Source organism: Oncorhynchus kisutch, linkage group LG1 (genome assembly GCF_002021735.2).
Source record: "Oncorhynchus kisutch isolate 150728-3 linkage group LG1, Okis_V2, whole genome shotgun sequence".
In the NCBI taxonomy this organism is placed as follows: Eukaryota; Metazoa; Chordata; class Actinopteri; order Salmoniformes; family Salmonidae; genus Oncorhynchus; species Oncorhynchus kisutch.
Genome location: NC_034174.2, coordinates 50,466,229 through 50,489,504, shown reverse-complemented (window position 1 = coordinate 50,489,504; position 23,276 = coordinate 50,466,229). Strand labels below are relative to the sequence as shown.

Here is a 23,276-nt window from a genome sequence, read left to right as displayed (position 1 = left end):
AGTAGAGATACTGGGGTGCAAAGGAGCAAGATAAATAAATTAATACTGTATGGAGATGAGGTAGGTAGGTAGATAGATGGGCTGTTTACAGGTGGGCTATGTACAGGTGCAGTGATCTGTGAGCTGCTCTGACAGCTGGTGCTTAAAGCTAGTGAGGGAGATATGAGTCTCCAGCTTCAGAGATTTTTGCAGTTCGTTCCAGTCATTTGCAGCAGAGAACTGGAAGGAAAGATGACCAAAGGAGGAATTGGCTTTGGGGGTGACCAGTGAGATATACCTGCTGCGTACTACGAGTGGGTGCTGCTATGGTGACTATGGTGACCAGTGAGCTGAGATAAGGCGGGGCTTTACCTAGCAGAGACTTGTAGATAACCAGTAGCCAGTGGGTTTTGCGACGAGTATGAAGCGAGGGCCAAGCAACGAGAGCGTACAGGTCGCAATGGTGGGTAGTGTATGGGGCTTTGGTGACAAAACAGATGGCACTGTGATAGACTGCATCCAGTTTGTTGAGTAGAGTGTTGGAGGCTATTTTATAGATGACATCACCGAAGTCGAGGACCGGTAGGATGGTCAGTTTTACGAGGGTATGTTTGGCAGCATGAGTGAAGGATGCTTTGTTGCGATATAGGACACCAATTCTAGATTTAATTTTGGATTGGAGTGATGCTTAATGTGAGTCTGGAAGGAGAGTTTACAGTCTAACCAGACACCTAGGTATTTGTAGTTGTCCACGTATTCTAAGTCAGAGCCGTCCAGAGTAGTGATGCTGGACGGGTTAGCAGGTGCGGGCAGGGATTGGTTGAAGAGCATGCAATTACCAGGTCTATTTGACACATGCACGACGGCGCACACACACAAACACACCGTCAATCAGATCAGATAACAATTACGATATATCTCTCAATATATTTGTTTGCCTAACACTAAGGATTTGTGTGGTTTGGCAAGATAAGAAATATATTTATATTATATAATGATTGTGATATACAGTGCCTTCAGAAAGTAATCACACCTCTTGACATATTCCACATTTTCAAAATTGATTAAATAGATATTTTTCTCACCCATCTATCTACACACAATACCCCATAATGACAAACTGAAAACATGTTGAGACATTTTTTGCTAATTTATTGAAAATGAAATACAGAAATATCTCATATACATAAATATTCACACCCCTGAGTCAATACTTTGTAGAAGCACCTTTGGCAGTGATTACAGCTGAGTCTTTCTGGGTAAGTCTAAGTGCTTTCCACACCTGGATTGTACAACATTTGCCCATAGTTATTTTCAAAACTATTCAAGCTCTGTAAAGTTGATTGTTGATCATCACTAGACAACAATATTCAGGTCTTGCCATAGATTTCCAAGAAGATTTAAGTCAAAACAGCCACTCAGGAATATTCCGTCTTCTTGGTAAGCAACTCCAGTGTAGATTTGGCCATGTGTTTTAGATTATTGTCCTGCTGAAAGGTGAATTCATCTCCCAGTGTCTGGAGGAAAGCAGACTGAACCAGGTTTTGCTCTAGGATTTTGCCTGTGCTTAGCTCCATTACGTTAAAAAAAAAAGAATCCCCAATCCTTAACGATAAGGATGCATGTTTCGGAATAAATAAAAAAAATTGTGTACAGGCTTCCTTCTTTTCACTCTGTCAATTAGGTTAATATTGTGGAGTAACTATAATGTTGTTGATCCATTCTCAGTTTTCTCCCATTATAGCCATTAAACTCTTAACTGTTTTAAAGTCAACATTGGCCTCGTGGTGAAATTTCTGAGCGGTTTCCTTCATCTCCGGCAACTGAGTTAGGAAGGACGTCTGTATCTTTGTAGTAACTGGGTGTATTGATACAGCATCCAAAGTGTAATTAATAACTTCACCATGTTCAGAGGAATATTCAATGTCTGCTTTTTTATTTTTACCCATCTACCAATAGGTGGCCTTCTTTGCGAGACATTGGAAAACCTCCCTGGTCTTTGTGTTTGAAATTCACTGCTCAACTGAGGGACCTTACAGATGTGTGTGGTACAGAGATGAGGTAGTCATTAAAAAATCATGTCAAACACTATTATTGCACACAGAGTGAGTCCATGCAACTTATTATGTGACTTGTTAAGAAAGGTTTTACTCCTGAACTTATTTAGGTTTGCCATAACAAAGGTGTTACTTATTGACTGAAGACATTTCAGGTTTTCTTTTCATTTTGTTGTGTTAATTTGTAAAAATTCTGCAAAACATAATTCCACTTTGACATTATGGGGTTTGTGTGTAGCCAAGTAACAAAATAATCTCAATTGAATCCATTTTCAATCCATTTTCAACAAAATGTGGAAAATGTCAAGGGCTGTGAATACTTTGAAGGCAACGTATCACTTTTGCATCAAACTGTCAAAATGAAGACCAGAATTGACGTGTTTCACTATAACGAAGCCGAACAGTTCTTTTCATGAAAGTTACACTTTAAAGGCCCAATGCAGTCAAAAACTTGACTTTCCTATGTTTTATATATATTTCCATTTTACTGTAAGAGCTGTTTGAAAAGGCCACCTGAAATGTCCCCAAGCGGTAAATGAGTTAATAGACCAATAAGAAAGAGAGTTCCAAACCTCTCTGGGAATAAAAGCTCATTTCTCATTTTCCCCTGCCCTCTCAGACCACTTCTAGACAGTCGTAGCAAAATTCTTGCTTGAGAAATTGCTCTTTTGCTATGAAGCTATTTTGGTTTCCTTTTGGCAATTTCTATTGAAAACAATCACAGTAAGGTACTTAATTGTTACCCAGAAATGATTTGATATTGACATAAAAAAACAGCTGCATTGAACCTTTAAAAACAGCTTATAACAAATTCCCAAAACACCATTCCTTGTGTTTCGATGTGTAACATATGCAAAACTTTCTAGCCTATTGTTTTATTGTTTTAAAAAAAAACTATAATTTTCCACATCACGATTCAGCTGTCGGAGATTTGAGCACTAAATGTCCTAAATCAGGGGGATTGCATGCATAGGCCTATAGGCTTCCACTGTATGATATTAACATTTAAAAAACCGATATAAAGGAAGAGAAGCTTAGGCTTTAGCCCCAGAGAGATAGAGAGAGAGATATGCCGGCAGCATGCTACGACACCGTCATGCAATTTCTTCATCCTTGTCAGATAGGCTACTGCATCTGCTACACAGATATAGGCATACAGAAGAGGCTAATTCGTGATTTTCCTATCAGAATATATATATTTTTATAAAGATAAGCAATATATTGTTACGTTATAGGTGTAAGTCTGCTCGGCCTAAAACATTCTTCCTCACCTCAAGTTCAACTGTCGGAGTCAGTTGGAGAGGCAGGGCGCACTGCCTTCATATCATAGCCCTGCAGTAGCTAAAGCTTAATAATTGCCACACAAAAGTGTCTACACTTTATTAGGGTAATATAAAAATAAGTCAAGCCATTGATTATAGTGAAAATACAAACAGACTATTATATTGCGGCAAACACATCACTACAGTTGGAACTTAATTAAACAAAACACTTCACAAAAAATGTAAACAGGCTATATTGCAGCAATTACCAAGAAAGGCTAGTGCCTACCGTACCCAACAAATAACAGCAATAGGCTAATGATTTTTTTCCCCCAGACACCTTGAAGGCCCTGAAAGAACTTCACTGGATTCAATGTAAACTGTAATCCATATATCCTGAGGCTGCATTTAGTGTAGCTGGGGATTTTAACAAAGCTAATTTGAGAACAAGGCTACCTCAATTCTACCAGCACGTTGATTGTTGTACCCACTCGAGCGAAACATTGGACCACTGCTACTCTAACTTCCGCGATGCATACAAGACCCTCCTCCGCCCTCCCTTAACTCTATCCAACGCTGGTCTGACCAATCGGATTACACGCTTCAAGATTGCTTCGATCACGTGAACTGGGATATGTTCCGGGTAGCTTCAGACAATAACATTGATGTATACGCTGACTTGGTGAGTGAGTTTATTAGGAAGTGCATTGGAGATATTGTACCCACTGTGACTATTAAAACCTTCCCTAAGCAGAAACCATGGATTGATGGCAGCATTCGCGCAAACTTGAACGCACGAACCACCGCATTTAATCATGGCAAGGTGACTGGAAACATGACCGAATACAAACAGTGTAGCTATTCCTTCCACAAGGCAATGAAACAAGCAAAGCGTCAGTATAGAGACAAAGTAGAGTTGTAATTCAACGGCTCAAACCCGAGACGTATGTGGCAGCGTCTACAGACAATCACGTATTACAAAAAGAAAACCAGCCCCGTTGCGGACATCGACGTCTTGCTCCCAGACAAATTAAACAACTTCTTTGCGTGCTTTGAGGACAATACAGTGCCACCGACACGGCCTGCTACCAAAGACTGTGGGCTCTCCTTCTCCGTGAGTAAAACATTTAAATGTGTTAACCCTCGCAATGCTGCCGGCCCAGATGGCATCCCTAGCCGCGTCATCAGAGCATGCGCAGACCAGCTGGCTAGTGTGTTTATGGACATATTCAATCAATCCCTATCCCAGTCTGCTGTCCCCACATGCTTCAAGATGGCCACCATTGTTCCTGTTCCCAAGAAAGCTAAGGTAACTGAACTAAATGACTATCGCCCCGTAGCACTCACTTCTGTTATCATGAAGTGCTTTGAGTGCTTTGAGAGACTAGTCAAGTATCCATTTGCTTACCACCCCAATAGGTCCACAGACGATGCAATCGCCATCACACTGCACACTGCCCTATCCCATCTGGACAAGACGAATACCTATGTAAGAATGCTGTTCATTGACTACAAGCTCAGCATTCAACACCATAGTACCCTCAAAACTCGTCCTTAAGCAAGAGAATCTGGGTCTCGACCCCGTCCTGTGCAACGGGGTCCTGGACTTTGACGGGCCGCCCCCAAGTGGTGAAGGTAGGAAACAACATCTACACCCAGCTGATCCTCAACACTGGGGCCCCACAAGGGTGCATTCTCAGCCCTCTCCTGTACTCCCTGTTCACCCATGACTACGTGGCCAAGCACGCCTCCAACTCAATCATCAAGTTTGCAGACGACACTACAGTGGTAGTCTTGATTACCAACAACGACGAGATAGCTTACAGGGAGGAGGTGAGAGCCCTTGGAGTGTGGTGTCAGGAAAATAATCTCTCACTCAATGTCAACAAAACAAATGAGAGGATCGTGGACTTCAAGAAACAACAGAGGGAGCATCCCCCTATCCACATCGACGGGACAGCAGTGGAGAATGTGGAAAGTTTTAAATTCCTCGGCGTACACATCATGGACAAACTGAAATGGTCCACCCACACAGCCAGCATGGTGAAGAAGGCACAACAGTGCGTTTCAACCTCAGGAGGCTGAAGAAATTTGGCTTGTCACCTAGAACCCTCACAAACTTTTACAGATGCACAATCGAGAGCATCCTGCCGGGCTGTATCACCGCCTGGTTAAGGCAACTGCACCACCCTCAACCACAAGGCTCTCCAGAGGGTAGTGCGGTCTGCACAACGCATCACCGGGGGCAAACTACCTGCCCTCCAGGACACCTACAGCACCCGATGTCAAAGGAATGCCAAAAAGATCATCAAGGACAACAACAACCCGAGCCACTGTCTGTTCACCCCGCTATCATCCAGAAGGCGAGGTCAGTACAGGTGTATCAAAGCTGAGCTCGAGAGACTGAAAAACAGCTTCTATCTCAAAGCCATCAGACTGTTAAACAGCCATCACTAACATAGACAGTCGGCTGCCAACATACAGACTCAAATCACTGGCCAATTTTATAAATTGATTTAATAATGGTATCACTAGTCACTTTACATAATGCCACTTTAATAATGTTTACATATCCTACATTACTCATCTCATTTGTATTTACTGTATTCTATACCATCTACTGCATCTTGCCTATGCCGCACGGCCATCGCACATCCATATATTTATATGTACCTATTCTGATTCCATCCACTTACATTGCTTGTATAAGGTAGTCGTTGTGAATTTGTTAGATTACTTGTTAGATATCACTGCACGGTCAGAACTAGAAGCACAAGCATTTAGCTACACTCGCATTAACATCTGCTAACCACATGTATGTGACCAATACAATTTGAACTATCCCTTTAAAACTAATGCAATCCCTTTAAAATGGTGTACTAATATAATATAAGCTTGGTGTGGGATGAATGTACATGAAGACATTCGATGAAAGGGTACAGGTACATGCACTCCCACAATTCCATCCAACTCAACACAGTCAATAAATCAGGAGTACATGGTTAGAATTTTGTACCGAGGGTGTATACATTTCCACACTTTGTTGCGGTATGCTGTATCTCCTATCTTCTACCCACAGTCAGTTGGCACTGTTACAAGCTCTTATTGCAAAGAGGACAGAGGTGCAGTTGTGGTACATCCACAAACTGACCTTGGCAGTGTTGCAACCCTCACAAAATACCTCCTTTCCTTGCTTCCTTTTTGTTACTGACCATATAATAGTGGACAGGTAGGGAAACTAACAATTGGTTTCACCTATCCAGTTGTTTCAGGCTTGTGGTGAGGCAGAAAAGGAGACAAGGAAACAGGGGGCCATGCAAAAGGTTTGGAACTCGACTTCCATGAACGCCAATAGAGGCCGGGCATCCCACCAACCTGATTAGGTGGTGATGTTAGAAACCTAGCATTACAGCTAAGTAAAGGGTGATTATGGAATACCGTAATAGAGGGAGGGGAAGAAGGTTAGGAGGGGGGAAGGAGGATGCAGACGGGATTTTCTAAAAGTGATCATTTGCCTTAACTGCGCACAGACACGCAGGAAAGTGGAAGAAAGAAAAAAAATGTCTCGGCATCATGCCTCAAGAATGTCAGCAATGAGCTTACAGACCACATCCCTGACACACAAGAGTCGGAGCCGGAATCACATCCAGACCTATAACAAAGCTGGAAAAATGAGAGGGGACGGAACGTCGGTGGAGCGAGAGAGAAGGGGGCCTTCTCCAAAACGACAGAGCCCAATGAGCGGCTCTCTACCGCATCACATGACGCAATCCTAGAAATGGCTTGGAAATCACTCCCGACTGCCAAGATTTTCCCGAAAGGAAAAAAAAGAGAGAGAGAGGAGAAAACACAAGGCGATGTGTTTTACTGCATACCTCTGGCTGGGTCACTACGAGTACAGAACAGACATAAAACAAATCAGACCTGGAATGACCCTCGCCATAGAGAGAGAGAGAGAGAAAGAGGGATAGAGAGCGAGAGCGAGATAGAGAGGGGGGGGTAGAGAGTGAGAGAGGGGGATAGAGAGGGAGAGAGCAAGAGAGAGAGAGAGAGCGAGAGAGAGAGAGAGAGCAAGAGAGGGAGAGAGAGCGAGAGGGAACTAACTGGCCTATATGGAAATACACTGGCCATACACTCCACATCCACACACAGCGAGATCAACTAAAATCTGCAGAGAGAGGAGGAGGGAGGGAGAAACGAGCAACTTTACGAGGCGAAGAAAAGTGGGGGGAGGAGGGGGAGAAAGGGAGAGAAAGAAAGAGTCAGAAACACAGGCAAACAGAGCAAAAAATAAGAAAGGGATATAGAAAAACAGGGAGAGAAGTGTCAGAAGAGATAGGAAATGCAGCAATGAAACCCTTAAAAGACGGTGATCGACTGATGGAAAAAAAAAGAGAGCGAAAAGAACAATAGACAGAGAGACAATGGGAGAGAGAGAGAGAACGTGGAACAACAGAATAGGCCCCGATAGACAGGAGTGAGTAACTGACAGAGCAGACTAGTCCAGTCCTGTCATTCCATTTGCCTTTCTCTCTCTCCCGCTTTCTTTCCCTCCGTCTTACTCCCTGCCTCGTGTTCTATTTTCTTCCCTGCATTCACAGAGAAGCATGCAGCGGCAGCACATGACGAGGTGACCTGTGCCCCACAGGATGGGCTGGACTGGGGGGGTACCATGTTCTGTGACCAATCCCCATGGTCTCCACGCAGAACACACACACACACACACACACCCCTCTCCAGGCCCCATTGCGAGGGGAGAGAGGCAGTAGCGGCCTGCCCTTTCGCTGGGCCCCTCGCTAGACTCTGGAGAGGGGAGAGAGGACGAGGCAGGGAGAGGCCCGCTTGGACACAAACAGACGAAACACACACAGACAGGCAGCCCCGTCTCTGCAGAGCTCGGCAGCAATTGAGTGCTCTCGCTCTCTCGCAAACACACACACAGTCACACACTCTGAACTAGCAAGGACAGGAACGGATAGACAACAGACATGTGGGTGATGTGGGTGCATAAGCACTTAGCTCTGGTCCCAGTTACATAACCTCAACCCAAAAAGCACAAACCTCTGCGACGTGTACTATGCCCAAAGTCAATCGTCAAGTCATTAAATTCCAGGAAATAATGCCATGCTGACTTTGTATCATCAGTATGGGTGGATAGTAAAGCATTCTATTTCCACACTACTAACTCATAGTAAATCATACCAACTCACTCATACTAACTAAATCATACTAACTCTTAAAGGTCATGAACAGTCAAAATCATGTTTTTCATGAAATGTTATGATATTTGAAGGAAACCAGATCAAAAAATGACTGTTGCTTATACATTGATAAAGTTACATTTTAGAATTACTGGTCGCCTCCCCCATGTCAAACACTTGGATTATTTATTAAGGTGACAAGGTGGCATGACCTTAACTCTCATTTTAACACACCAATTGTAACATGATATTCTTTTACTTCATTTAAATATGTACCCGCCTTCTAACCAACATCGGAGAAATAGTGGTTTATATAGCTACAGTGCCTTCAGAAAGTATTTATACACAGGCTTTTTACAATTTTGTTACAAAAGTATTGATAATGAAATACAGAATTTACATAAGTATCCACACCCCTCAGTCAACCACATGTTAGAATCACCTTTGACAGTGATATTTCTGGGTAAGTCTCAGAGCTTTGCACACCTGGATTGTACAATATTTGCACATCATTCTTTTCAGAAATTCTTCAAGCTCTGTCAAAGTTGATTGTTAATCGCTCGACAGTCATTTTCAAGTCTTACCATAGATTTTCAAGCCGACTATAAGTCAAAACTAGAACTACGCCACTCAGGAACATTCTATGTTGTCTTGGTAAGCAACACCAGTCTATATTTTCCTGCTGAAAGGTGAATTTGTCTCCCAGTGTCTGTTGGAAAGCAAACTGAACCAGGTTTTCCTCTAGGATTTTGCCTGTGCTTAGCTCTATTCCATTTATTTTATCCTAAAAAACTCCCTAGTCCTTGACGATGACAAGCATACACATAACATGAGGCAACCACTATCATGCTTGAAAATATGAGGAGAGGTGCTCAGTGATATGTTGTGTTGGATTTGCCACAAACATAACTCAGGACAAAGTTCATTTCTTTGCCACATTTTTTTGCAGTTTTCCTTTAGTGCCTTATTACAAACATAATACATGTTTTGGAATATTTTTTATTATGTACAGGCTTCCTTCTTTTCACTCTGTCAATTAGGTTAGTATTGTTGAGTAACTACAATGTTGATCCATCCCTCAGTTTTCTCCTATCATAGCCATTTAACTCTGTAACTGTTTTAAAGTCACAATTGGCCTCATAGTGAAATGCCTGAGTGGTTTCCTTCCTCTCTGGCAACTGAGTTAGGAAGGACGCCTGTAACTTTGTAGTGACTGGGTGTATTGATACACCACCCAAAGTGGAGTTCATAATTTTGCCATGCTCAAAAGATGTTCAATGTCTGCTTTTTACCCATCTACCAATAGGTACCTTTCTTTGCTAGGCATTGGGAAATCTCCCTGGTGTTTGTGGTTGAATCTGTGTTTGAAATTCACTGCTCGGCCAATGAACTTAACAGATAATTGTATGTGTGTGTGTGTTATTTTTAAATTAATTTGTCAAAATTTCTAAAAACATAATTCCACTTTGACATTATGGGCAACTGTGTGTAGCAGGCCTGTAACACAAAATCTCAATTCAATCCATTTTAAATTCCAACTGTAACACAACAACATTTAGAAAAAGTCAAAGGGTGTGAATACTTGCTGAAGGCTCTGTAGATAGCTCTTCTACTGGTGCCAAAATTTGACTGGAGGGTGTCAGAAAATATATTTGACAGTTTACCATAATCATCTATGGCAAAGTCAACACATCCGTCAGTGCTGCTGTGAACCACATCACAAGAGACATGCCAAACGGGAGATGTATAAAAAAAATATATATATTATTGATGCAATTTTAATGTTGTTTGAGTTTTTGTGTATCCCCACATTTGCTCGAGATGATTTTACTGCAACCCTGCTCACTGCATACAAGTTGCTTGACATGGGCGTTTCAAAGAGCTGTCAGTTAATTAAGGCGAGCTAAGCTCCCCGCCCACTCAGCCTGTCTTTTCAAGAGAAAAAGTGCTTTTCAGAATATATTTTCAGGACCTTTAACAACTCACTCATACCAACTCACTCATACCAACTCTGCTATACCAACTCTGCTATACCAACTCTGCTATACCAACTCTGCTATACCAACTCTGCCATACCAACTCCCTCCTACTAACTTATAGTAACTCATACAGGAACCAAACAAAGCCCACTTGGTTTCTCCTTTGCTCACGTTCCCAAGAAGCCGTATTATTCGACATGACTACTGCCTGCCTATACTTAAAACAGTAAAAAATATGTGACGCATCAAGTGTAAGAACCAGCAATCACTGGAAGTTTCAACTTGGACCCAACACTATTTATACCCTACGGTGCGTAGCGCAGTGTCACAATGTCTTTTTTTTTTTACACAAAAGGGGTGGCTCTTTGTAGTGCACTCCGACATTCTATGTACTCTCTCAATTGTAACGCGCCGTATCATTCCTTGAGTAGTCATGGAGGCAGTGCAGTGTAAGCAATGAAGTTCACTTGGTTCCTTGATCTGATCAAGAGTCAATGCATCAAAGTAACCTATTTTGCATTGATAAGTAAATATACTCTCAGCGGCTGTTCAAATAACAAACCAAACAACATTGTAGCCTTATTAGAATCTCACATTAAAAACAGCTGTGAGATATTTGTTTAGAAGTGATAACGTTATTCTAGGCCATTTGGAAACGTAAAAACATATAGACGCGCTTTTTTTCTCTGTGAATAAAAATTAAGACATTGTATTTTAAGCTGATATGGGAATGAATACACTGAAGCAGCATATCAAATTGGGATCATGTTTTCAGGTAAACAAGCAAGTATAAGAATATTTGCCAGGGCATAATATTTAATTATAAATCTAATTATTTCACATGGCGATGTGGGGAGCGAAAAGGCTAGCTAGCTTGTAGTGTTTAGCCAACTTGCTAGCAAGGGAAGACAAGTGACTTCTTTTACTTTAACAACAAATGAGAAGACAACAAGAAAGCCTCTGTCGCCCCCTTGTGAATGTTGCTATTTGGGAGTCTGGATTGCTGAGATATCTTGTTACCCCCCAAAAAATCGAACTCCCCCAGCGCACGCATGCACATAGGTTTACGCACGTTAAGTGCGTTGAAACCTTAACAGGTGGAACTTAACACGTCATTACTCCCAACAACAACTTCAAATGTGCCCTATATACACCTATATGGCACACACTCACACAAAAGCCCATCTTGTGGTGCCTAGTAAAGGCTAGCTCTATAGGAGGCCTATACTGTTACATGTGGGAGAGGAGGAAGCAACCAATTAGTGGTCACGGCAGAGGTGGGGTGGGTATGACGACTGTACTGCTGTCGCAGAGTGGACAAAAAGCTAATGGACTATACTAACACGACTGATTGGCCCTCGTACACAACCTACCATTGTTGTAGCAGTGACTGGCCGGAGCTGAACATGAGCCTACATTACAATGCCCTCGGCTACTGTTCTAGGTTCAGCTCTTGTTGTGCAGCTCCTAGAGGGATAGAGTTTGGAGTAATGCGGGAGGGCTGTTCCAAAGTCAGTTGTTAAGGGCACAAAGTAATCACTGTGTGCCAGTGAAGCTCTCCCTCAAAGCTTTCCAATGAATCGCCGAAAGGATAGCTTGGTCTGAAATGAAAACAACCCCCTACGCCTCTGTTGTTTCAGATCGGAAGGAACTGGATAGGTGTAAGAAGAGGTAAGCAATAGGGGGGAAGCTCCCCTGAGACCATTGAAAAAGACTAGGTGGAACCGTCACCGTCACATTGCTGACTTACACTTATCCGCTCAGTCAGATATGAAATCACCGAAGAAGTGGGGGCTAGGGGAAGTGAATTATGAGTTTGTTTTCTTTCAACCGAGAAGGACTTCTGCTTTCTTTAGATCGTATCACGTGTATCCAAGTTCTCCAAATCTCTAGACCCAGTGGTGGAAAAATATGTCTCTTTTGCAACTTGTGGATCAAATCTTTACAGCCCACAACAATGAATATGTTCTTGGCATCTTTTTAGTTTTATCCAAAGCTTTTGACACGGTTGATCATGAAATATTACTTTCTAAATTGCATTATTACGGTTTTCATGAATATACATATAAAATCGGCAGTGGTGAAAAAAGTACCCAATTGTCATACTTGAGTAAAAGAAAAGATACCTTAATAGAAAATTACTCAAGTAAAAGTCACCTAGTAAAATTCTACTTGATTAAAAGTCTAAGAGTATTTGTTTTAAAATATACTTAAGTATCAAAAGTACATTTAATTGCTCAAATATATTTTAAGCATCAAAAGTAAAAGTGTAAATAATTTCAAATCCCTTATATTAAGCAAACCAGATGGCACCATTTTCTAGTTTTTAAAAAAATGGATAGGCAGGGGTACACTCCAACACATTTACAAACGAAGCATGTTTGTTTAGTGAGTCCGCCAGATCAGAGGCAGTAGGGATGACCAGAGATGTTCTGTTGATAAGTGTGTGAATTGGACAATTTTCCTGCCTTTATTAAGTAAAAGTAAAACTAGTTCAAAATATGAACATTAAAGAAAGGATAACTCCCCAAAAATGACTTAAGTAGTATTTCTAAGTATTTTTACACCACTGACTAGACCAGTGGTTCTCAAACTTGGTCCTGGGGACCCAAAGTGGGGCACATTTGAGTTTTTTGCCTTAACACTACAGAGCTGGTTCAAATCATCAACTTATCATCAAGCTTTGGTGATTTGAATCAGCTGTGTAGTGTTAAGGCAAAAACAGAAATGTGCCCCCCTTTGGGTCCCCAGGACCAGGTTTGAGAACCACTGGTCTAGACTCTAGAGGTGAACGCGCTGTACGTCAATTTCTACAGGCCTCTAAACATGTCCCCTTGGCTAACTTGACTTCACCATTTCTCTCATCATCCCCTCTTTGGCAGAGGAAGTGTGATTGAGCAAGGGAGTGTGTTGGGGAGAAATTTGGCACCCCGACCAGGTTCAGATAATCTTATTACACGGTCCTGTACATAGCAACCAGGAACTGCACGTTCCACAACAAGAGGGACTTAATTAGGGGTGCTGCAGTGTACACTGCAACTTATCAGTACATTGTCATCTGCTTATAAATGCTCTTGAGTCCCATCTGAGGTGATGGCAGCCGGTGGCAGGAGGACCGTAACATTAAGACAATTTCCTTAGGATAGCTCTTTATTGTCCCTAAGATGGAAATTGTCTTGGACACGCAGTACTGCTGTAGGCTATAAAACATAAACACTACACATTACAAACTTGACAAATACATAGTACAGGCCTACATTGCATTGCCCTGTCATATTCATCATACAGATCTATCCTTAGTGGGTTACATAGTTCTTTTGTCCGCGGTAGGCCTATCCCTGGAATGACGCCACTATAATATTGTGTGTCAAGAAAAAAAAGGGGGAGTTACACTTCACATTACAGTGCTTTTATGACTCTTATGTATTATTGTTCATAGTAAGTGTCCTCGAGTATCCTCAAGTACAGACTATTGTCATGACTTATTGTACTTACACTGTACGTAGGATTAGGATATGGGTTAAGGGTAGGGCTATAGTCTACAATTGTAAAACAGTAGAACACTGTGATATTTACACAGGAATAAGAACACTGTGGTGTAAAGTGTTAATTAAACAACACGGCTATTTATTTTAAAAAATTACCCCCTTTTTCTGCCCAATTTTGTGGTATCCAATTGCTAGTAGTTACCGTCTTGTCTCATCGCAACAACTCCCGTACGGGCTCGGGAGAGACGAAGGTCGAGAGCCATGCGTCCTCCGAAACACAACCCAACCAAGCCGCACTGCTTCTTAACACAGGGCGCATCCAACCCGGAAGCCAGCCGCACCAATGTGTCGGAGGAAACACCGTACACCTAGCAACCTGGTCAGCGCGCACTGCGCCCGGCACGCCACAGGAGTCGCTAGTGCGCGATTAAACAAGGATATCCCAACCAGCCAAACCCTCCCTAATCCGGACGACGCTGGGGCAATTGCGCGTGGCCCCATGGACCCCCCGGTCACGGCCGGCTGCGACAGAGCCTGGGCTTGAACCCAGAGTCTCTGGTGGCACAGCTAGGTGCGCCACCCGGGAGGCCACTGCGCCACCCAGGAGGACCACAACAAGGCTATTCTAGTGTAATTGAATGGTTTATTGGTCTAAACCTTTTCAATTTTTCAATCATCTAGGCCTGAGTAAAGATCTATCAGAGGCCGTATGAGAGGAATAACGTACCAATAACACAGAGAGCACTGATATCAATTCTTAATAGCTCGAGGACTATCAAATGAAAATTTTTGTTGGATTCATTAGAGCCAACCAAAGCATGATTCCTACAACAACATGACCAGTTGCCCCAGGTCACTTATGACAAATCAATGACATTTAACTCAGCATTGTGAGTAGCACTTAGAGAGGCAGTGTTTTAAATTCTCATCATTCCAAATAGTGAAATCTCATATGGAATCACTCATCAACACCTTCAGCTACAAAGGCTGTGAGGTACAACAAAGGACACTCCCCAGTTCTAAATGGAAACCGGGTCATGTTCATTAGGAGCAAATGGTAGAAAAAATGTTGAAGCAGAGAAGGGGCTGCATGTGAACTTGTCTAACAAGAGCACTGATTTGTTTTCTGTTTGACATTGTGTCCTACACGCTTAGAAATAAGGGCTGTGAAAAGGTTCTTAGGCTGTCCCCATAGGAGAACCCTTTTTGGTTCCCAGTAGAACCCTTTTTGGTTTCGGGTAGAACCCTTTTGTGTTCCATGTAGAACCCTCTGTGGAAAGGGTTCTACATGGAACCCAAAAGGGTTCTACCTGGAACCAAAAAGGGTTCTTCAAAGGGTTCTCCTTTGGGGACAGCCGAAGAACCCTTTTAGGTTCTAGATAGTACTTTTTTCCAAAAGATGAACATAACTATTGACTAAAATAAGGTAGCATAAGTTTACTTACACGCAGAAAGTAAGGCGGTACCGTCCATTACAGCACCCCGGCAAAATAAAATAGTGGTCCATTCACAATAATTAAAACCAAATGCCTGCCCAAAATGTCACTATTACACCACTATTTACCCTTAACGCATGTCAGAGGCATGAAAAATTTGCGAATTGACTCAACAGATGGTAGCCTATAGCCTACGCTCCAAAATGTGATGTGGTTCGATGAGAACATTGACATTTTGTAGAGATTAGTAGCCGAGACGCGCACTGACAGCAGTGGACGCATCAATTCTGGCCTAATGACAATTGCCAAATGTCATTACACTTTTTTTTTTTTTTTTTTGTGTAACAGATGTCTCTTTCAATTCACCACTGTTTGGAGGATGGAAATATATTGTGAGTGGATTAATGTGCGCGGGTAGCCTAGTAAAGGAAACCTTTGAAGTGATTGTTTGACAAGCGCGTGCACACATAGGTGGTCACAAACCGGGAAAAATGTATTCTACTTTCACCCCTGCTTACATGTCACCTACTTCCAGGATAGTTTTATGCATATGGTGCACATTTGTGAATAAAAACAAACTTGATTTGTTTCAAACATATATATATATATATATATATAAACGTATGTGGACACCCCTTCAAATTAGTGGATTCGGCTAATTCAGCCACACCCATTGCTGACAAGTGTACCAACTCGAGCACACAGCCATGCAATCTCCATAGGCAATACAACGACCTTACTGAAGAGCTCAGTGATTTTCAACGTGGCACCGTCATAGGATGCCACCATTCCAACAAGTCAGCTCGTCAGATTTCTGCCCTGCTTCAGCTGTCCCGGTCAACTGTAAGTGCTGTTATTGTGAAGTGAAAATGTCTAGGAGCAACAATGGCTCAGCCGCGAAGTGGTAGGCCACACAAGCTCACAGAACAGGCCCAACACTCACTACCGAGTTCCAAACGCCCTCCGGAAGCAACATCAGCACAAGAACTGTTCGTCGGGAGCTTCATGAAATGGATTACTTTGGCCAAGCAGCCACACACTGGTGTAGTGTACAGCTCGCCGCCATTGGACTCTGGGTCAAGGGAAATCGTTCTCTGGAGTGATGAACCACGCTTCACCATCTGGCAGTCCGATGAGTGAATCTGGGTTTGGCTGATGCCAGGAGAAAGCTACATGCCCAAATGCATGTTGCCAACTGTAAAGTTTGATGGAGGAGGAATAATGGTCTGGAGCTGTTTTCATTGATTCGGACTAGACCCCTTAGTTCCAGTGAAGGGAAATCTTAACACTACAGCATACAATGACAATCTAGCCGATTCTGTGCTTCCAACTTTGTGGCAACAGTTTGGGGAAGGACCTTTTCTGTTTCAGCATGACAATGCCCCCGTGCAAAAAGCGAGGTCCATAGAGAAATGGTTTGTCGAGATCGGAGTAGAAGAACTTGACTGGCCTGCACAGAGCCCTGACCTCAACCCCATCGAAAACCTTTGGGATGAATTGGAACGCCGACTGTTAGCCAGGCCTAATTGCCCGACCTCACTAATGCTCTTGTGGCTGAATGGAAGCAAGTCACCACAGCATTGTTCCAGTGGAAAGCCTTCCCAGAAGAGTGGAGACTGTTAAAGGCAGCAAAAAGGGGGACAAACTCCATATTAATGCCCATGATTGTGGAATGTTCGAGCAGGTGTGCACCTACTTTTGGTCATGAAGTGTATATTTGATTTAACCTACGTATTGAACCCATTAAGATGAAAAGTTAATGTGAGACATCACAAGAGGCCTATTTTCATCGTTTTATGGTCTAGTAGCAGAAGCCTAAAATGTCATTCCTGCTATGTAAAATAGTAGTAGTCTGTCACATTTGGGGCAAGGGTGTCTGCAATTCACTCAAGCTTTTAATAAGCCTATCGGTCACACTTTCTTTGGATAGTCCGGATTATCCAAATAACAGATGGTCACACTATTAACAAACTATCTGTTGATAAGCAACTGCTTGCTAAGGTTACGGTTAGGTTTAGAATAAGGGTTAGAGTAAGGGATAAGGTTAGGGTTAAGTTTAGGGTTAGTAGATAGTTAGTTGAAATGTTATTCGATGGTCTGTAGAGATAAAATACCAGGAAAATATTCAACCATAGTCGGTAGAGTAGGGATTATCAACTAGATTCAGCCGCAGAATAATTTTTCTTGAGTGGATGTTTACGGGGCCAGAACATTAATTAACAATAATTTGTAGACTGCAAAAAGAAGGCCAAACAAATATATTTGATTAAAGTATAATAATTTCAAACCTTGCTTCCATTTGTATACGACCACATATCTATTATGCCTGGGAATACTTTGGAACAAATTTCCAAAATGTATGTTTGAAAAAATTATAGTAAAGACATCAAAACTATGAAATAATGCATATGGAATCGTGTAGTAACCACCAAATGCTTTTCCAACGGTCTTGAAGGAGTTCCCACACTTGTTGGCTACTTTTCCTTCACTCTGCGGTCCAATTCATCCCAAACCATCTCAATTGGGTTGAGGTCGGGTGATTTTGTAGACCAGGTCATCTGGTGCAGCACTCCATCACTGTCCTTCTTGGTAAAATAGCCCCTACACAGCCTAGAGGTGTGTTGGGTCATTGTCCTGTTGAAAAACAAATTATAGTCCCACTAAGCGCAAACCAGATCGGATGGCGTATCGCTGCAGAATGCTGTGGTAGCCATGCTAGTTAAGTGGGTCTTGGATTCTAAATAAATCACTGACAGTGTCACCAGCAAAGCACCCCACACCATCACACCTCCTCCTCCATGCTTCACGGTGGGAACCACACCTACGGAGATCATCCATTCACCTACTCTGTATCTCACAAAGATGATTGGAACCAAAAATCTCAAATTTGGACTCATCAGACCAAATTGAACTCTATGAACTCTATGAAGCATTTATTTGAACTGCAATTTCTGAGGCTGGTAACTCTAATGAACTTATCCTCTGCAGCAGAGGTAACTCTGGGTCTTCCTTTCCTGTGGCGGTCCTCATGAGAGCCAGTTTCATCATAGCGCTTGATGGTTTTTGCAACAGCACTTGAAGAAAGTTTGAACGTTCTTGACATTTTCCAGATTGACTGACCTTCATGTCTTAAAGTAATGATGGTTTGCTGATTTGAGCTGTTCTTGCCATAATATGGACTTTGGTGGTCCATATTATAGTCTTTTACCAAATAGGGCTATCTTCTGTATACCACCTCTACCTTGTCACAACACAACTGATTGGCTCAAACGCATTAAGGAAAGAAATTGCGCAAATGAAACAAAGTTCAACAAAGTGCGTTTGAACAAGGCACACCTGTTAACCTTTTCACACATACCAACAAATGGGTGTGATCATTCTATAGTGGTCCCTTTAGCATACGCTCAAACCGGTGTGATTAGAATGCTTATTTAGAACGTCTAGTTTCCATTGACGCAACAGTCAGCATTTCAGCTGGCCACACTGTTTTTCTTCGCAGAAACATTTTGCACAAACACAGTCCTTACAAAGTTATGTCCAGAATGTGACCAGTTTATTTTTGGATGCAATGTTCAGACATTCACAGAAGTAGCTACAGCATAACACAATCATCCAAACCGGAAAAAATGTAAGCTACATTAGTCCTAGCACTATCTGAGGAAAAGTTGATGTTACACAAGTGGTCCTATTTAGATAACGACAGAAACCACAATATGAATTAGCTAATAGCAATTACTATTTAAAATTCATCACATCCCGGGTGAGCTCAACATTGATCGAAATAATTGAGTAAAACACTTTCTAGAAATCAAATGTAATCTTATGGGCCTCCATGTTTGTTTTTTTGCATCAACCAAATATAATAAGCAGAGACAAGATGAGTTTGGTCTTTTTGCAGTATGCATGTTGAAGGGGGTGTGTTGTCTACGATCATTCACTTCCCTTCATTCACTTCCGGAAGTTTACCCGAAAGAGGAGTGAACCATTCCTTCACCTCATTATAACGTCTTTGGTCTGACAGACATTTACGTGACACCCAAAATGCATTGTATGACGTCAACAAACATGGTGCGAAACATAGCTGGCAAATAGATTAGCATTAGCTCATTATAATCAGTACAACCTTCAAAAAGGTATTTTACACCCATCATAGGTGTCCATTACAATCTATGCAATAATCAGAATGCATTATTCATCACCAGTACTTGAAAACATGTGAATAAAACTGTTAATACATTATGCTCCATACATACATACTTCATGCTACAGTAACAATGACAGCATGATATGCAGAAAATAAGGCACTTACTTTGATAGGAACGCACACATGTCCAAAGTCATTATTTGTATGGAAAACAACAATGGAGGCATTGGGGAAGGGCTCTCCTCGAAGGCGGAAGTTTGTCCGGCTCAGTAAAGCCTCAAACATAAATGGTCAGCAACACCGAAATGGGCTACTTCCATGTGAATTAACGAGGCGGAACACACCTCAATTCAAACTGTTGTTAGAAAATAAAACGTGTAAAAAAATAATTTGAAATTGACAAGTTGAAACATAGATAATTAGCAGGCAGCGCATGTTAACTGCCCTGTTGTGTAACAATCACATTTTGGAACAATGAGTGCATTCTGACATCACGTGCATAAAACAACTCATGCTGGGCGACAGTTAGAGATATTTGGAACTCACGTATGAAAAGGTTCATTGAAATGCATTCCAGGTGACAACCTCATGCAGCTGTTTGACAGAATGCCAAGAGTGTACAAAGCAGTCATCAAGGCAAAGGGTGGCTACTTTGAAGAATCTCAAATGCAAAATATATTTTGATTTGTTTAACACTTTTTTGGTTATTACATGATTCCATATGTGTTATTTCATAGTTGTGAAGTCTTCGCTATTATTTTACAATGTAGAAAATTGTCAAAACAAAGGAAAACTCTGGAATGAATAGGTGTGTCCAAACTTTTAACTATATATATGTATATATATATACACTCAGAAAAAAAAGAAATGTCCCTTTTTCAGGACCCTGTCTTTCAAAGATAATTTGTAAAAATCCAAATAACTTAGCAGATCTTCATTGTAAAGGGTTTTAACACTGTTTCCCATACTTCAATGAACCATAAACAATGAACGAACATGCACCTGTGGAACAGTCGTTAAGACACTAACAGCTTACAGAGTAGGCAATTAAGGTCACAGTGATGAAAACTTAGGACACAAAAGAAGCCTTTCTACTGACTCTGAAAAACACCAAAAGAAAGATGCCCAGGGTCCCTGCTCATCTGCGTGAACGTGCCTGTGGGACAGGTACAGGATGGCAACAACAACTGCCCGAGTTATGCCAGGAATGCACAATCCCTCCGTCAGTGCTCAGACTGTCCTCAATAGGCTGAGAGAGGCTGGACTGAGGGCTTGTAGGCCTGTTGTAAAGCAGATCCTCACCAAACATCACCGGCAACAACGTCCCCTATGGGCACAAACCCACCGTCGCTGGACCAGACAGGACAGGCAAAAAGTGCTCTTCACTGATGAGTCGCGGATTTGTCTCACCAGGGATTATGGTCGGTTTCGTGTTCATCGTCGAAGGAATGGAGGGTCCGTCATGGTCTGGGGCGGTGTGTCACAGCATGATCGGACTGAGCTTGTTGTCATTGCAGACAATCTCAACACTGTGCATTACAGGGAAGACATCCTCCTCCCTCATGTGGTACCCTTCCTGCAGGCTCATCCTGACATGACCCTCCAGCATGACAATGCCACCAGCCATACTGCTCGTTCTGTGCGTAATTTCCTGAAAGACAGGAATTTCAGTGTTCTGCCATGGCCAGCGAAGAGCTGGATCTCAATTCCATTGAGCACGTCTGGGACCTGTCGGATTGGAAGGTGAGGGCTAGGGCCATTTCCCCCAGAAATGTCTGGGAACTTGCAGATGCCTTGGTGGAAGAGAAGTGGTAACATCTCAAAGCAAGAACTGGCAAATCTGGTGCAGTCCATGAGGAGATGCACTGCAGTACTTAATGCAGCTGGTGGCCACACCAGATACTGCCTGTTACTTTTGACCCCCCCCCCCCCCCCCCCTTTGTTCAGGGACAAATTATAAAATTGATGTTAGTCACATGCCTGTGGAACTTGTTCAGTTTATGTCTGTTGTTGAAACTTATGTTCATACAAATATTTACACATGATAAGTTTGCTGAAAATAAATGCAGTTGACAATAACATTACTTTCTTTTTTTTTGTTGCTGAGATATATATTACATATATATATATATATATATATATATATATATATATATTTATTACAATTGCTTGGAAAACTGGGAGGGCAAAATCCAGTCTGCTGGTTGGAGAATCCTGCTGTAGAGCATCTATAGATGGACTATCCAAATAAAATCTATAATAAAGTCTATTATTTACAAATTGTGACAGATAATACATATTTGGAAATATCCAGTTGAGATTAAATGCATGCATTTTATACAGATGTAGTTTGGCTATGAATGCAAGTATTTAAAACAGATCAAATTAATTTACCTGGGATTTTGGCATGCCCTTTTTTGCAGATGGGAGATAAAGACTTGGCAACTCTCTTCTTAACCATAAAGATATCTTTAATCCTGAAAAATAAGAAATATGCTTAATCAATTCAGACCTTGTTTCAAACAGTTTGGTTGTTTGAATAATAGTCTTATCACATATTCTCTGTAAAGAAAAGCATGACAATTATTTGAGCAACATGCGTGCAATGGTTTGATTGTAAATATTATTTTGGTAAACTGACAGCCTTGTAACGCTGCGTTTTTGAGCTCGAGCCGCAGAATAGTTTCAGCTTTCACATTCCTTCTCTGGATGCGAGTTTCATACCTGCGTACAACTTTTTCCAAGACCAAATTGCCCTTAATCCGTTTTGTCGTCGTCAATCTCTTGAAAATAAATTCATTCCCATGTTGACTTGTGGTATGAGATAGTGTGTAATAACTGCGTTATACAAATATCCGCATGTGATCGACTCGAAACGTCCAAACTATCACGCCCAAGGAAGGTTCTAAATGTTGGCTGGTGAGCTGATACTGATAGCTAGCGTGGCTAGATGGCTGGTTAACCCTAAATTGGTGTATCAAGTTCAGGCGATATATCAACTATATTCAGATCGAACGCGACTGCAATTAACGAATACGGCTAGTAATACTGGTTACGATGTTTACCTTGTTCGCTCTACAAACGGCGAATTCTATAGAATAGCTATGATAGACGAGAAATCCCCTGGCCAGACCCTAAATAGATGGCCATTACTTTTTGGTATGCCCCGCCCCCGGACTTCGACAAAATGGGATATTTTCTCCAAGCCTCTCCAATAACCAATCAAAGGTGTAATCTGCGTGTATCCCGTGTATCCCGTGTTTTGGTTGGTGACGGTTTACACCAGCCCTGCTTTGCTTGGTCAAATCCAATGCTCGTAACGTGTGTGAGCGACTCCCTTTCCCCCAAACACAGGGGTGTGTCATGACGTCAGAGGTAACGAAGAGGTAAACAACTTTGACCGCGTGAGGTTTAAAGCAACATTGTTTCTTCGCAGGCACTGATACAGTGCTTCAATAACACTGTAACAATATGACAATAGATGCGCTGAAAAGAAAAGTATAGCATTATATACCACAAGTATGTGCAGCGCACTCTCCTTTGTTATGTGACCACACAGGTGGCAGCATTGTAATAAAATGTGGAGTTGCAGAGAGGCTCTGAATTAAACATTGCAGCGACATATTCATCGATATTCTCATAGTCTCAGAGTTCTTATTATTACTATTATTTAAATTTTAGGATTGTGCGTATGCGGAAGCGCGTGTGTGAGAGAGACAGGGAGAAATAA

At 41.9% G+C, this 23,276-nt stretch overlaps 1 protein-coding gene across 3 annotated transcripts in view; it reads right to left on the bottom strand.

Annotated features, from left to right (window-relative positions):
- Positions 1-22,868, bottom strand: part of LOC109867661 (vitamin D3 receptor B) — a 73,066-nt gene extending 50,198 nt beyond the window's left edge. Inside the window, exons 1-2 of one of the 3 annotated variants that reach the window (XM_031826571.1) lie at positions 22,271-22,868; positions 21,941-22,023 (exon numbers count right to left, since the gene is read on the bottom strand). In XM_031826571.1, the coding sequence (XP_031682431.1) occupies positions 21,941-22,007 (67 nt within the window). In that variant the 5' untranslated portion in view covers positions 22,008-22,023; positions 22,271-22,868. The remainder of the gene's footprint in view (positions 1-21,940; positions 22,024-22,270) is intronic. The other 2 variants (XM_031826576.1, XM_031826582.1) reach the window with 2 other exon arrangements.
- Between the last annotated feature and the right edge of the window lie 408 nt (positions 22,869-23,276).